The sequence below is a fragment of the Rhizophagus irregularis genome, chromosome 3, assembly GCF_026210795.1.
Source record: "Rhizophagus irregularis chromosome 3, complete sequence".
Classification (NCBI taxonomy): domain Eukaryota; kingdom Fungi; phylum Glomeromycota; class Glomeromycetes; order Glomerales; family Glomeraceae; genus Rhizophagus; species Rhizophagus irregularis.
In genome coordinates, this window is record NC_089431.1 from 4,092,779 (window position 1) to 4,107,504 (window position 14,726).

General features: G+C 27.0%; 3 protein-coding genes across 3 annotated transcripts; all 3 read right to left on the minus strand.

The window, feature by feature from the left end:
* Window positions 1-1,128: 1,128 nt before the first annotated feature.
* Window positions 1,129-2,641, minus strand: OCT59_021010 (uncharacterized protein; the record flags this gene model as incomplete). Its single annotated transcript, XM_066149565.1, has 3 exons — window positions 1,129-2,317; window positions 2,456-2,495; window positions 2,569-2,641. The coding sequence occupies 3 exons, from the start codon at window positions 2,639-2,641 to the stop codon at window positions 1,129-1,131; spliced, it is 1,302 nt and encodes a 433-aa protein (XP_065990457.1).
* A 1,730-nt stretch (window positions 2,642-4,371) lies between these two features.
* Window positions 4,372-5,987, minus strand: OCT59_021011 (uncharacterized protein). The gene is made up of 2 exons (XM_025313258.2): window positions 5,677-5,987; window positions 4,372-5,598 (listed from the first exon to the last, which is right to left on the minus strand). The coding sequence occupies exons 1-2, from the start codon at window positions 5,928-5,930 to the stop codon at window positions 4,449-4,451; spliced, it is 1,404 nt and encodes a 467-aa protein (XP_025187875.2). The 5' UTR covers window positions 5,931-5,987; the 3' UTR covers window positions 4,372-4,448.
* Window positions 5,988-7,415: 1,428 nt separating this feature from the next.
* OCT59_021012 (uncharacterized protein) lies at window positions 7,416-9,078 on the minus strand (the record flags this gene model as incomplete). Its single annotated transcript, XM_066149566.1, has 5 exons — window positions 7,416-7,450; window positions 7,517-7,567; window positions 7,711-7,830; window positions 8,362-8,524; window positions 8,611-9,078. 5 exons carry the CDS (start codon window positions 9,076-9,078, stop codon window positions 7,416-7,418), a joined length of 837 nt encoding a protein of 278 aa, XP_065990458.1.
* Between the last annotated feature and the right edge of the window lie 5,648 nt (window positions 9,079-14,726).

The following is a 14,726-nucleotide window of genomic DNA, read 5'->3' on the forward strand; positions in this document are numbered from 1 at the left end:
TTTTTAGCGTAAAATTTATTTCGATTTATATATAGCAATAGATTCGCTATATACAAATTATACTTTGGATATCGGTTATCCGAATATCCATTGGATATATATATATATATATATATATATAATATATATATATCTAAATCAATTACCGTATTTTGCGGGTCACATTACCCCCCTATGCACAGTACCCTACAAAAAAGAACTCCCATTTTCTACCGATTTTATTATTTAAAATAATTTAATAAATACCTAGGTATTAAGCATGATAAATACCCAATTATTATATAAGTTTTGTACATATCTACTAATAATAAAAACTCACGCAATGGTGGGGGTATAAGGTCAAAACCCCTGAAATCTGTATCATACCCGGGGTACTGTGGCCCTACTACAAATAAATTTTATAATTCTTTGTCATTATAGATAGTCATTGGCTCCATTTAATCTGCGGGTCACTATCTATAAGTCTGAACGATCTTTAAAATTATTAATATCCACTCAAACAACGGATCCAACCTCTAACAAAAACACATGATGTTCTATGATTTTGCCAAGAGATCAGAATTATTCCATTATCATAATAAAAGAATAAAACGGAATTTTTATGAATTTTAATAATTCTATTCAGGCGCCAATCATTATTGCAGATTTTATTGACTTTATCCATCAAAAAATTATTTCCGATTTGCCGTGTTATTAGCACTGCAGCACAATCTAGGTAAGCCCGCATTAAGATGTGAGCGGGCTAAAATTATCAAATATTTCTTACTATAATTAGTAAAATTGACAAAATTTGTCGCGTGTTTTATCCGAAGGACGATGATGATAGAGTCATGCCAAGCCTTAATGCACAATACCATTTATTCTTCCTACAAAAAAAAATCATAAAAATTACATAATATACTGTACAATCCTAATTTCCGTAAATTTGAAATATTTTTTCTTTTAAAACTCTCTCTCTCTTTATTATAAATCGTTATGATAGTTTTATTTTTGTACTTTCACATGTCTACTTCGTTGTGTAGTTTTTTACTAACATCTTAAAAGCTTTTAGTTTAACTAAACATATCATTCAAACATAATAACAACGATCATCAGTACATCCTGTCATTTTTTTTATTTTTCGAATCCTTATGAAATCTGTAAAATTTGAAATATTTCATAATCTTCTACGGAAAATATTTCATTATCTCTGACTCTTCTAGTTTCTCTGATTGGTTTTTCATAATCTCTTTTTTTACAATAACCTTTATCATAAAAACGATTTCCAAACAAGAAAAGGTCCGAATGACCAAATGATGGACCATAATTACAACCATTCCAAATACCGTTCCATATAGCGTTAAATACATCCTCTACACGACTTAAAGCATAATCTTCAATACTATCACTATTTTCAAAGGAGAATATAAAACTATTCTTAGTGGCGCTATAACCACTAACAGAACTCCATTCAACTGGATTATATCCTCCAAGAATTTTGTCACTATCTTTCACTTTAACGATCGTTATAGTACGAGGTTTATTATCACAGATTTCATGAAATTTATTAGCGGCAAACCCATCACGAGATCCACGAAGCATTAATTTGAATTCATATGAAGAAGCTAAATTGTCTGTAATATCCAATTTATCAATCCATTTTGAAATTAATTCAATATGTTGAATTGTAATAATTTTTGAATCGATTAATTCCGGATAATTATCGATATTATTATGAGGCTTTGGCTTTATACCACTTGGTCTGCTATCAGGATGCAAATTTAAAAAAGTTTTCAATAAATCCATATACAATTCCTTTGGTAAAATCTTCTTGTATGGTAATACTTTATCGGAAAATTCTTTAGAAGTTAAATTATAGAATCTAATAAGAGGAATACATTGTTGTAACGTATTTTTTAATATATTAAACTCATTTTTTGAAAAGTTTGTAGGATCAGAAGGAAGTTCGGGATTTTGAGAAAATTCCCATTTAAGTACATGTTCCCAAACCTGAATTTCGCTCATCCGGGAATTATCATTTCGAACAAGTGAAATTAAAACTTTTTCTGGAATTAAAGAGAAATTAAGCGATTTGAATATCTTATCTGGTTTCTTTAATATAAGATTATTACAATATGTTTGAAGCTCCAAGAAAGAATCATTTTCAAAACTTGTTTGATATACCAGATTAAAATTTTGTTCTATCCAGCTTGCTTTGTTTTTAACCAAGAAGGATTGTAAATAGTTGTTCAATTCCCGAAGGCTTAGTTCGCTAGCAGTAACCAAGATATCAGAAATATCATATTCTTCCAAAGTAAGTTCTCCTCCATAAATATACCTAAGATAAAAAAACGTATGTTATGAAAAATTTTTATCGCTCAACTTATTAATTATTATCTTATATAATTTAATCTTTTTTTACCCTTAAAATTATCTGAAAAATTTCAGGTGAAATATTGGGTAATTTGATATGTACCAAAGTTTCATCATTTTTCTTTTTATTTGTTGATAAAATTCTTCGCAAATAAGGAGAACGATAATTCAATATAACCATATGAGCTCTAAATATTTTCACGTTAGGATCATTACCAACTTCAATAGTAATATCATCGTCATCTAAAATTTCAAGTAAATTTTGTGATAATTTTGGATAAAACTTCATTATACTGATTTTTTAATAAAGGCAAAAAAAAGTTACATGTAAAAATTTTTTTTCTAATTTGTGAAGTGTTAACTTATATATTATTTGCGAGATCGTCGAACCTGTGCTCTCAACGCTCCTTTCGCTATCGATTCTCAATCTAATCAAGATATAAGCCATGTGTCTCCCCCAGTCCCCCTGCGAGATCATGAAGATCGAACCAATTAAATTTGATCTCAGCTGACTGCGGTATATCCTAGTTCCTACTTCGTCAATTTATCATGTTGGTCTCCTTTTTCTCTCTCTTCCTATCTAACAAATGATCGTTACCGTATTTCTCCTTTTTGCGTGTGTTCTACAATTTTCCAGCAAGTTCTATTTTGTCTTTTACTTTTCACCGCCGATAATGCTATGTAATGATATTTCATTTACAAATCATTCACCTGATTTTATGTTATCACTCTCATTTTTCATAATAATTCTTCCGTTCTCTTCCTCTTGTATTAAATTTTACCTTCACTTCTCTCTTTCCTTACTCACGACTAAAGGTACTAATTTAGCATACCCGTTTTGTGAGCGCGATTTATAATTTCACGTGTCGTTGTGATAGATAAATTTATATTTATCTCAGCTATCTAGTTTTTTTTTGGTGCCTGATTTCTGAACAGGATAGATTATTTTAATTTTATGCCTGTGTTATTGTTTATGAATCTTTTTATGTACCTATTTTTTCGTCGTATTTCTTTGTATATGTAACACATTTTGATATTAATAAAGTTACAGCATGATAGAGCTGATTTAGAGATGATTAACATACAAATTTGGGAATACTTCCATATTTTTCTTTTTTTCTTAACTTACACCAGGTTTGCGCGTTTTACAATCAGTAACATTAAATTAGTTAGTTGATGATGACTAAATTAGTTGTATGTGAATGAATATTACTTTTCTTCTGATGGAAATTGAATCTACCATTCCAGTGCGATAACTCGCCTTCTATTGATCACAAAAACCCTGTAAAAAATCTGATCCGTGTTTTATCTTTCCATGTTTTTTCCGTGAATGTATCATTTTCATGGAATTTATAGCCTTAAATCATGGAAATTTTCATCTCGCTAACACGGATATCCGTGAATGTATCATTTTCACGGAATTTTTACGGAAGACACGGAGAAATAATGGAAATATTCGGATAAAAATTTTTTATAGGGAAACATGAAATTATTACCATTAGATATGCCGTGAATTTTTTTTTTTGTTAGTAACGCACATTTCTTAATACAAATTACACTACAATAAAGCAAATACAAAGTCACGAAAAAAATTCGAATTATCTACTAACGCTAGTTTAATATACTAGCTGTAGCTAAAGCTACTAATATGAATTTCCAATGAAAAAAATAATAAAAACAAATGGAGAGGATAGTGAAGAGCCTTCTTATGCGGTATGAAGTTTAGCGTTACCGTGTACACTAGATATGCTATGATGAGACAAATTCTGAGCTAAATTTCATCCTTTCACGATCAATGGACGGATGGACGGCAAGTTGTATTTTAATAATCTAAAATTATTAATCACGTTTTTTTTTTAAGTTTAACTTTTCAGCTTTTAGGAAGGAGTCTATAAATTCTTAAAAAATAAAAATTTACTCGACTTATACATTTTAATTATCTGTACTTTGAACTGCCGGAACTGCACATGGGTGGGCTAGGTTAATAATAAAACTATATAATAACTTTTACCAGATTTTAAAAAGCAAAAACAACTCATTTTATTTATTTCTTTAACGTTTTAAAAGAAGTTACAAAACTATCTATATAATATTAATCAATTCTTTGTGATTTGAAATACTTCATAATCTTCTACAGAAAATAATTCTGAAGTTTCCCAGATTAGACTTTTATAAACACCTTTTCTACAATAACTCGCACAAAAATTGTTACCTTCCAAAATAAGGTCATAATTACCAAATGATGGACCGTAATAATGATTATTCCATATAGCATGATTTTCATCCGCTACACGACTTAAAACATAATTTTCATTACTATTTATACTATTTTCAAAGGAGAATATAAAACTCTCATTAGTATTACTATAACCACCAATAGCGGAATTCCATCCAATTGGATTGTATCCTCCAAGAATTTTGTTAATTCCTTTCACTTTAACAACTGTTATAGTACGAGGTTGGTTAACACAAACTTCATGAAATTTATTATTAGATAACCCATCACGAGAACCACTAATCATTAATTTGAAATCGTATGAAGAAGTTAATTTGTCTGTAATTTCTAATTTATCAATCCATTTTAAAATTAATTCAACGTGTCGATTTGTAATTATTTTTGAACCAATATTATTACGAGGTTTTGATTTACCACTTGGATTGCTATTTGGATGTAAATTTAAAAAAGTTTTTAATAAATCCATATATAATTCCTTTGGTAAAATTTTCCTATAAGGTAATACTTTATCAGAAAATTCTTTAGAAGTTAAATTATAGAATCTAATAAAAGGAATACATTGTTGTAATGTATTTTTTAATATATTAAAATCATTTTTTGAAAACTTCGAATAATCAGCAGGAAGTTCAGGATTTTGAGCAAGTCCCCATTTAAGCACGTATTCCCAAACCTGAGTTTCTTTCATTTGAAGATTATCACTTTTGACAAGTGAGATCAAACCTTCTTCTGGAATTGAAGGAAAGCCTAATGAATTAAATATTTTATCCGGTTCTTTGAACATTAGATCATTACAATGATTTTGAAGTTCCGAAAAAGAATCATCTTCAAAACTTGTTCGATATACAAGATTAAAATTTTGTTCCACCCAGTTTGAATTATTTTCAATCAAAATAGATTGTAAGTGATTGATTAATCCTCGAAGTTTAAGTTCACTAGCAGCAACTAGAACGTTAATAATATCTGCTGAATCATTGCATTCTCCAAAAGAAAGTTTTCCCCCATAAATATACCTAAAACAAAATAAAAAATTTATGTGTGAAAAAATTTTACCAATTGCATTATATAATCTATAATTCAAGACTACTTACCTTAAAATTATTTGAAAAATTTCGGGCGAAATATTAGGTAATTTGATATGTTCATCGGATTTCGATTTCTTTTTATCAGTTGATAAAATTTCACGAAAATAAGGAGAACGATAATTTAAAATGAGCGTATGAGCTCGAAACTTTCTTATGTGAGGGTCATTACCAACTTCAATAATAATATCATAATGTTGGTTTTCATCTAAAATTTCGAGTAAATTTTCAGATAATTCTGGTAAAAATTTATTATCAACCATTATAACTGAATTTTCACAATTCAAAAAAAAAAAAAATTTTTTTTAATGAGCGAAAATGTCGACTAATTTGTATAAGGTCAACCCTATATATACGTAATATTTTGTAGATCATTATTGTGATGTTTTAATTGTTGCGGATTTATGATTCTTGAAAAATGATTCGAAATCAAATTATCAAATTTAATAATGATCTCCGGTAAATTTCCCTCATAAAGTAATTTAATTGACAAGTCCGATACGCCCGAGTCGCCCGATACGCCTTCAATATGACATTATTTTCACGTGACGTTAATTATGCATAAAAAAATCAATCATCCCGATTTAGGGTTGTTTAATTGGTAAATTTTAAAGGTTTGTATTAACCATTTTCGGTATAAAGAAAACTTTGTAATACTTAAATAGAGGATAAATCTTATATAGTTAAAAACCCACTTCTATTTTATAATTTAAAAAACTAAAATGAAGATTTATTGTTCGTATGAAGTTTAAAACCTTTGCGTCTATCGATATGAAATGAAGAATATTATTTGCTCACATTTTCGTTTAGAAAAAACGCGATATTTAATTTATATAATATACGTTTTATTTTTGCATGTATGGACGTTTCTAATTTTCAAAGGTACAAGATTTATAAATTTTCGAGAATCATTTTTGGCATTTTATTATTATATATAGATAATTCATAGCGATAATAGTGTAATTAGTGCAATTTAAATACTTAGGCAACTTATTTATGAGTATGATTTTACATTAATAAAATCTTCGTCACATTCGTTTTCATTGTCAAAGTACTCTCATTTACCATCATTCTCCACTGCAACGAAAGATTATTTAAATCGGTTAAGAGAACACCTTCATTTTTATGCAGTAGCAGAAATTCGGTTTTTAATGACAAAAAATGATGTGACGTGGACATTGGGGATGAAATAAAATTGAATCGTGTAACGGAAATAGGTTCAAAGGAATAATATTAAGTTTAATAAATATGAATCCAATTTTCAGTTTCTTTTTCCGCCATTTAAACTAATTATTCTATTGTTTTTAGTGGTGATTTATTTAGCCGATTATTTGAAAACAATGAAAATAAAAATAAAATATTATAGGGTTTATTCTACCCTTTAAAGCAGATTTGTTTTCCGAAAAATTATGGAAATTTTTAACTTTTTTTTTTCTTATTACAAATACTTACTTATAATTACAAGACACGGTATTTTACACTAAGCAAAAGTTGTATTTCGAAAATAACTAATATTTATTTATAAGATATAATAATATATTTTACAAAAAAAAAATACTTTTAAAAGAAATTCCACACTTTTCGATATATAAAAATTGATTTGATATATATATATATAAGTCAAAGATTATTAACCCTAGTGATATACTCTATATTTTATTAAAAGAGAAATTAATTATATGCATTGTTTAGAATGAAAAGACAAAATAAATTATTTACCGTTAATATGAGGTTGATTAAAATTTACGTTAAATATCAAGTTCAAATTCTTTCGTAAGGTAATCTAAGGAAAATATAAATTTCATTAATTTATATATTAAAATAATTTCATTTCACAATTTTATAATACCATTATTATTATTATCTTTAACTACTAAGCTTTCTTCGAACTTTCTTGTATCTTTAAAAGAAATAATGATAATTAATAATAATAGCAATAGATATTTAATAATAAAAATAAAAATAATAAAATGTATCTATATAATTAAAAAAGTTAAATAACCAATAAAAAAAAGGTAAACTTTAATATAAAAAATTTCTAACCTAATTCTAAATTAATGGATCGACTCTTTAAAGACATTGCGGAATAAATCATGTTACTTAAAGGCCTACTCTTATAAATGGCACCTGGATTATTTTTTACAAGTTCAATATCTGATGATTCTATAATTTTGGTTGGAATTTTTTTATTGGAATTTATTTCTTCATTTCTCCACATTTCTCGAATTTTTGAAAATGTAATATCAGCTGATGGTCTTTTCTCGGGATCGGAATGCCAACATTCTTTCATTAATTCAATATAACCTTCGGGTGCATTTGTTACAATTGGTGGGCGTAAACCATCGCATATGTCAAAAATAAGACATGTATCGTGATCTTCATCCCAAAAAGGTTTTCTACCTGTCATAAATTCCCACATAAGCATTCCATAACTGTATATATCTGAAGCTTCAGTATATTTTTGTCCTTGAAAAATCTCATGAGCCATATAAGGAATAATACCATAACTTTCATTATCATCTCCAGATTCAGTTACAGATTTACTAATTCCTAAATCACCTATATATGTGTGGTAATGATCGTTACAACCTTTTTTTAAAAGAATATTTCCACTATGCAAATCTCTGTGAATGATTTTGCATCCGTGCATGCCTCGAAGTCCGAATATTATTTGTCGTAAGATAGACAACTTACTTTTCCAGCAGATTTTGTAATAATCATTCTTAAGACAAGTTGACAAATCACCACAATCATAATATGGCATAATCATTATTAAATCTTTGGTAACATAATCTTGGGTGATTCCGAAATATTCACCAATATAAAGTATTGAAGAAAGCTTATAAAATATTTTGAGCTAATTAAAAAAAACTTGAACTCAGTTTATTTATCCTACATGAACATTTATTAATCAATATAAAAAACAAGGTTCAATTACCGTACCTCATTCAATTCCTTGGATGTAATGTTTTTAGAATTTTTAAGTTTTTTGAGAACTACTGTTTCATCACGCCGACGAACAATATTATCAATATTACTAGTATGCCAATCAGTCGAACCACCAACCCAAGTTGCTTTATAAACTTTGCTAAATCCTCCCTCAGCAATAAATTCTATAATTTTGAATTGATCGTAGGGAACGAACTTCAAATTTCTATATGAACAATTTGTTTGTGTGTATGTGATAAAATCGTCTATAACTGTGTTTCCACTTTGTTGAGGTTTAATTATAATTCTTGTTTTGTAACACACGTGACAGATCTGATGATTTTCATCTATTCTTCTTCTATTACATTGATTACATTTCTTATATAACTTTCTTATGTTAACTGTAGTTCGTATTGGTTGACTTAAAGGTATATTAAGTGCAATTTTACGTTTATATTTTGTCGATTTACTCGATTGTTCCATCATACATTAATTTATTTTGAAAAAAGTCAATTTGTTAGTTTGAGACATTTAAGAATTATGTTCAATTTATAAATGATAAAATTATATGAATTCTGTGCCGCAATTCCTTATAGAAACTTCTAATCGGAAATTGATAACTAATCTAGAACTGTATCTTGGAATAAATTCTTTCAAAGAATTCTTTCTATAAAAGTACATGCGATTGCACGATAATTTGATAAGATCATCAATGTAAATTTACGACGACGACAAAAAAACCTCATGACATTTTTGTAACACTACAAAAAAATAAGGTTACAAAAAAACTTTTTTTTATAGACAAACAAAATCGTATTAAGATATATGAAATTATCAAATTTATTAATTAATCCTTTATTAGTTAAAAAGATAAAACAAAAAAATATTGGCTTACATAATTTCCATGGAATTTCCATAGAATTCCGTAAATCTATCTATGAATAATAAACTGGTCATTGTAAAAATATTTAAATGATAATGATAATTACGATTAAATGATGGATTGATTATGCTTATAATAAATTATTTATATAAGTTTATTTTATGAAGAGAAATATTATTATTTAATACGTGATATTGATAAAAGCCAAAAGAGGTCGCGATATTTTTACTTGATAAAAAAAATTAGTGGAATAATAAATGATTACAAGACAAACTGGATATATTAGCCTAAATAATTGATACATACAAAATTTATTAATTAAGTTACAAGCAATTGACTATCTACATAAAAAAAAGCTTTATAATTTATTGTATCAGAACATTTATTTATTTAAATGCCCAAAACCTGCCCATTTTATTACTGTTAATAATCGTTCTTGGAAGTTAAGTTCAACTTCTAAGATATGATTGATTCCATAATTTCCATTGTTATCATACTTTTTTAATCTTTTTAATCTTATCAGTGTTTTGAAATTGAAGTCACGTGATCACTCCTTCACTCCTTCCAAAACTATATACGCCATAAAGACTATGAAATTACTAAAATAAATCCGTATCAATATTTTGATAATTTAACTATATTTGTTACGTAGCATATGTTATCTGTTATTGACACAATAAAAAGATTGCGCCTAGAACAATTGATATTGTTTCGGTTAGTTCATTTACCACTTTTCATTCAATGGCTATTATTTTCTCAAAAAACAAACACAACCTACTGATGAAAATCAGAATGAAGAATCATCATTCCGAAGCGCCAAAAAAAAAAAAGGAATTAAAATTCCGTCAAAAGCAGGTTTGAGTTTTTAATTTCTCAAACAGGAGAAAACTTTTAGAACTGCTGCTAACATATAAAAGTAAACAAATTTTTGTGATACCGAGACTTCCATTCTCAAGTAAGACGAAAGCAAAGGAAAATTTAATCCATAACAACCAATGAATATCCGACTTTTTGACCCATAAAATTTTTGGGTTTTTTCGGTCAAACGTGTTTCACCAATGGAATGGTTTTATTTTGCATATGACCGAAAAATGCAACCGAGTAATCCACATTATTTATGTAGTTGTAATTATATTTAGAAAATTATCTATTTTGGGAAATCGGAAACCATTAAAGCATTTAATAGTAAAAAAATATTGGTTAAAGTGGTACAGAAAAATATCGAACACTGAAAAGAGTAAAATCGAAAAAGAAAGGAAGCAAGTATAGCTTGTTCAAAAAGAAAATTGGAAGGAAGAAAGAAAGGAAGAAAATTAGGGGGTGTATGACCATACAACAAATAATCCTATCGCTCGTCAATTATGTTTGCGAGATGCAGCTGTCATAATAATTCCTACTACGCAAAAAAAAATTTTTGTTTTAAAAGCTTTTTCCTCGGTAAAATTAGATTCTACAATTACAATTAAGTTTTAATGTGCCGACGTTCCTAATTTTAAGATTAATATATTAAATGAGAGTTAAATTGAATAAAAATGTAATGGTTAAATATTTTATCTGATTTTTTGGATATAAGATTATACACTAATTTTGTATTACTTAGTATAATATTATTAATATAACAATTTGATATAGATTTATTATCAATTCATTCCTTAAGCATATCAGTAGTACAATAAAAAATTTTGTAACAAAATCACAATAATAAAATCTTTATTGTTCGTTCATGATGACGTAATTATGGTGATTCCGTTTTTGATCAAAGATTTTGATTAAGGAAGTTAAAAATATTACCATGAAACTGTTAACTGCTCAATATTAAGTTCTTTTGTGTTTAGCCAATCAAAAAAATGATATTTTATATTATACTATCTTAAGATTTAGAAGTTTATTTTGGTATATTCAATCTATAAGGAAGCGAATGCACTTGTTTATCTATGGGACTATGGGGAGGATAGTGTCTGTTAAGCATTTCCGACCTCCTTATATCATTAAAACTTATCATATAGGCGGTTATAATATTTGCTATAAGGTCAGTGGCACGGTATCTTACAAAATTTCCACCCACGTGACTCCTTTAAACAATAAAAAAAATATATTTTTGAGTGTAGAATATTGTTACAAAGCTATAGTTAATTTTTTTATTTACAATAGACGCGATTTTTTGTAGATGTTGCAATATTAATTTGAATATTTTAGCTAAATGAAGCAAGGTTTGAGCGCTTTTAACGAGTATGTATAATTGTATATTATCTTTGTGAAAATATTGCCATTTTTAAAGAAATTACTGGGTTGTATTCTTTTTTTTTTATTTTTAATGCAATAGTATGATAAACAACATTGATTACGTTAATTGATTGTGATAATAGAAAAGCAATAATAGTTATAATACTGTAAGACCAAACCAATTTTGATAACAATTTCGAATCAAAAATAAAGTATTTATAAATAAAATAAAGTAACCTATAAATATAATAATAATAATCTATTTTCAAAAAAACAACTTGCTTATAATAAATTTTATTAATAAATAACTTATTAATTAGTCATCTTAAAAAAGAAAAAATAAATAATTTTGTAACATTCTCTAAAATATTTAAACTTCCAAAGTCACAAACATATTTTGATATGATTAATAATCGAATTGTATGAAATTTTTAGAAGATTAAAATTATGCGTAGCACTTATAAAATTTTATTGGCAAAATTTTCATATAATACTTTTTCATACATATAATCATTTATTAAAAAACAAAGTATCGCCCCACCCTTGAGACAACTGCAACGAATAATTTATAAAAACTATAAATAAGAAAATTAATAGAAAATTGAATTTCGTAATTTATACGGTTGATTCGTGTTAAATTAAAATATTAATGGTAGTAAAAATTTGAAATTTTACAAATGTGAATTATTAATGTTTTTTTTTTATTAAAAAAAAAAATTTATATAGGGCATTGTCATGTCATATATTTTGTGTAACGTACAGTATATACAAGTTAGGATGATAATATAATCAATGAACTTATTTTTGTAATATAAAAAAAATCACTTGAAACATAAAGAACATATTATTAAATCGACTCGTTTATTAACCAAAAAATAACAAAACGTTTTCTTTTTTTGCCATATTACTAAAACTATTATAGTCCTTTTATTTCTCAATATCACGTTATTCACGTCCATTTTTAATTCAAAATTCAGAACCCTCTTACTATTGATAAATGAACCATACCCTAAATAAAACGCGAAAATATCCCTAAAAAAAAAAATCAGATAACCTTTGTAAATAAAGAAAATTCATAAAAAGCATATCATGATATCATACGTGCATATGGGTTACTCAAAATTCCTGTGTACGCGTTTTCTCACATTTAATATGATTCGAGATTTCCTATGAATACTTCTACAAATCTAAAAATTCCCATGTGTTCATAATTATTATAATCTTAGAATTCAATTTCTAGTTATAGAACTGGTTTATAAAAAATATTATTACATTGTAAAGATTTTCATCAAATCAAGTAAAAGAAGACAGAAACGAGAAAGATTACTTTCAAAGCTAAACAAATTTATTTAATTGTTTTATTATCTTAAATTCTCGTACTATCTTAAAATTAATTTCATCAAAATTTTTGTGACATACTAAATTATGCGTTTATTAATGCTAAATGTCACATAATACAGTCAGACCTACATAATTGCACACCCCTTGGGACCATATGCATAATTTTCAAAATAGTGCATTTAAAGAGGGTGTGCATTTATAGAGGTAAAATAATTAGAGATCATATAAGCTTGGGACCGAATCAGAGGGTGCATTTAGAGAGGGTATACATAGTGGGTGCAATTATGGAGAGTGCAATTATAGAGGTCTGACTGTAAATGTTAAATAAACGGTACATTTTGTTGAAATAGGCGCAGATTTATCCGCTTCGGCTTGCCATAAAACCAGAGGCTCGTATAAATATATGTAAATAAAATTTAATAAATCATTGAATGGCATCACAGATTGTGTAATAAAACTTTAATAAATCGTTAATAAATTGTATAGTCTTCATAACGACGTCATAACCACATTGTAGACGCGTATAGAATACATATTAATTATGTTATAACAACATTTTACAAAAAACTTACCTCTAAATTTCAAATAATGCCATTCTTAGAAAAAGAAAAGAACATAGTATGCTAAAAAATCCGATATCAGGACATTTCACCGAAGCCATTTCGCCGAAGGGATGTTTCGCCAAAGGGACGTTTCGCCGAAGCCATTTCACAGAATTCCATTTCGCCGAATGGACATTTCACCGAAACATTATTTATTGCATTTGTTTATTTTATTGTTTTTATACTAAATATCATACAATTATTTACACCTATTAAGCCACTTTCGGTCATCAATTAGCAAATCATTAAAGTGATATTAGAAGAAAAGACACTTAAAATAAAGAGAATTTTTTATTTAAACGTTTATTTAATTTTATTTCTATCGCAAAAATAGATGACGTGGCAAAAGAATGTAAAATAGAAACTAAAGAATAAAGATATTAAAGTACTCAATCAAGAATCGATGATATTATTCAACGTCTAAGTTTTATTTTATACACTTGTCATTTGTATATTCGGGTGTAAATCAGAATATTTATAAAGGTTCCTGATGTAATTTAATAAATAAATAAATAAATAAAAAATTCATTGCGCGATTAATATTTTTATAAAAGTGATAATTTCTATCATTTCTATCATATTCTGCGAAATGGCTTCGGCGAAATGTACCGTAACCAATGTTGGTTGACAGCTGACGCGCTTCATCTGTATCGCAAAATCAAGTCTTCCATAGTAAACACTTTTTTTTTTTTATTAATGAAATCATTTTTATTTTATAAATAACTTATTTATCACAATTTAAAATTATATCTATTATGAAAATTTTATACCTAATCGATTATATGTAATAAACTTTACTTGAAAAATATAATAGAAATGTACTAACAATATAATCTATTATAACGCAATAAAAAAACTATCTAGTAAAACAATATAATATAAAATAATATAACACAATAAAAATAATAAAAATAATTAATCATATAAAAATTAATGAAAACGTTACAAGAAACGTATTAATCAACATGTTGCTGCGGTCGTACGGTTTGTGAAGAATATTATCAGTATCGCGACATTTTTATTATGAAGGACGCGTAAACCAGTATAAAAAATTTTTACGCGACGACAATTAACTATGTTGA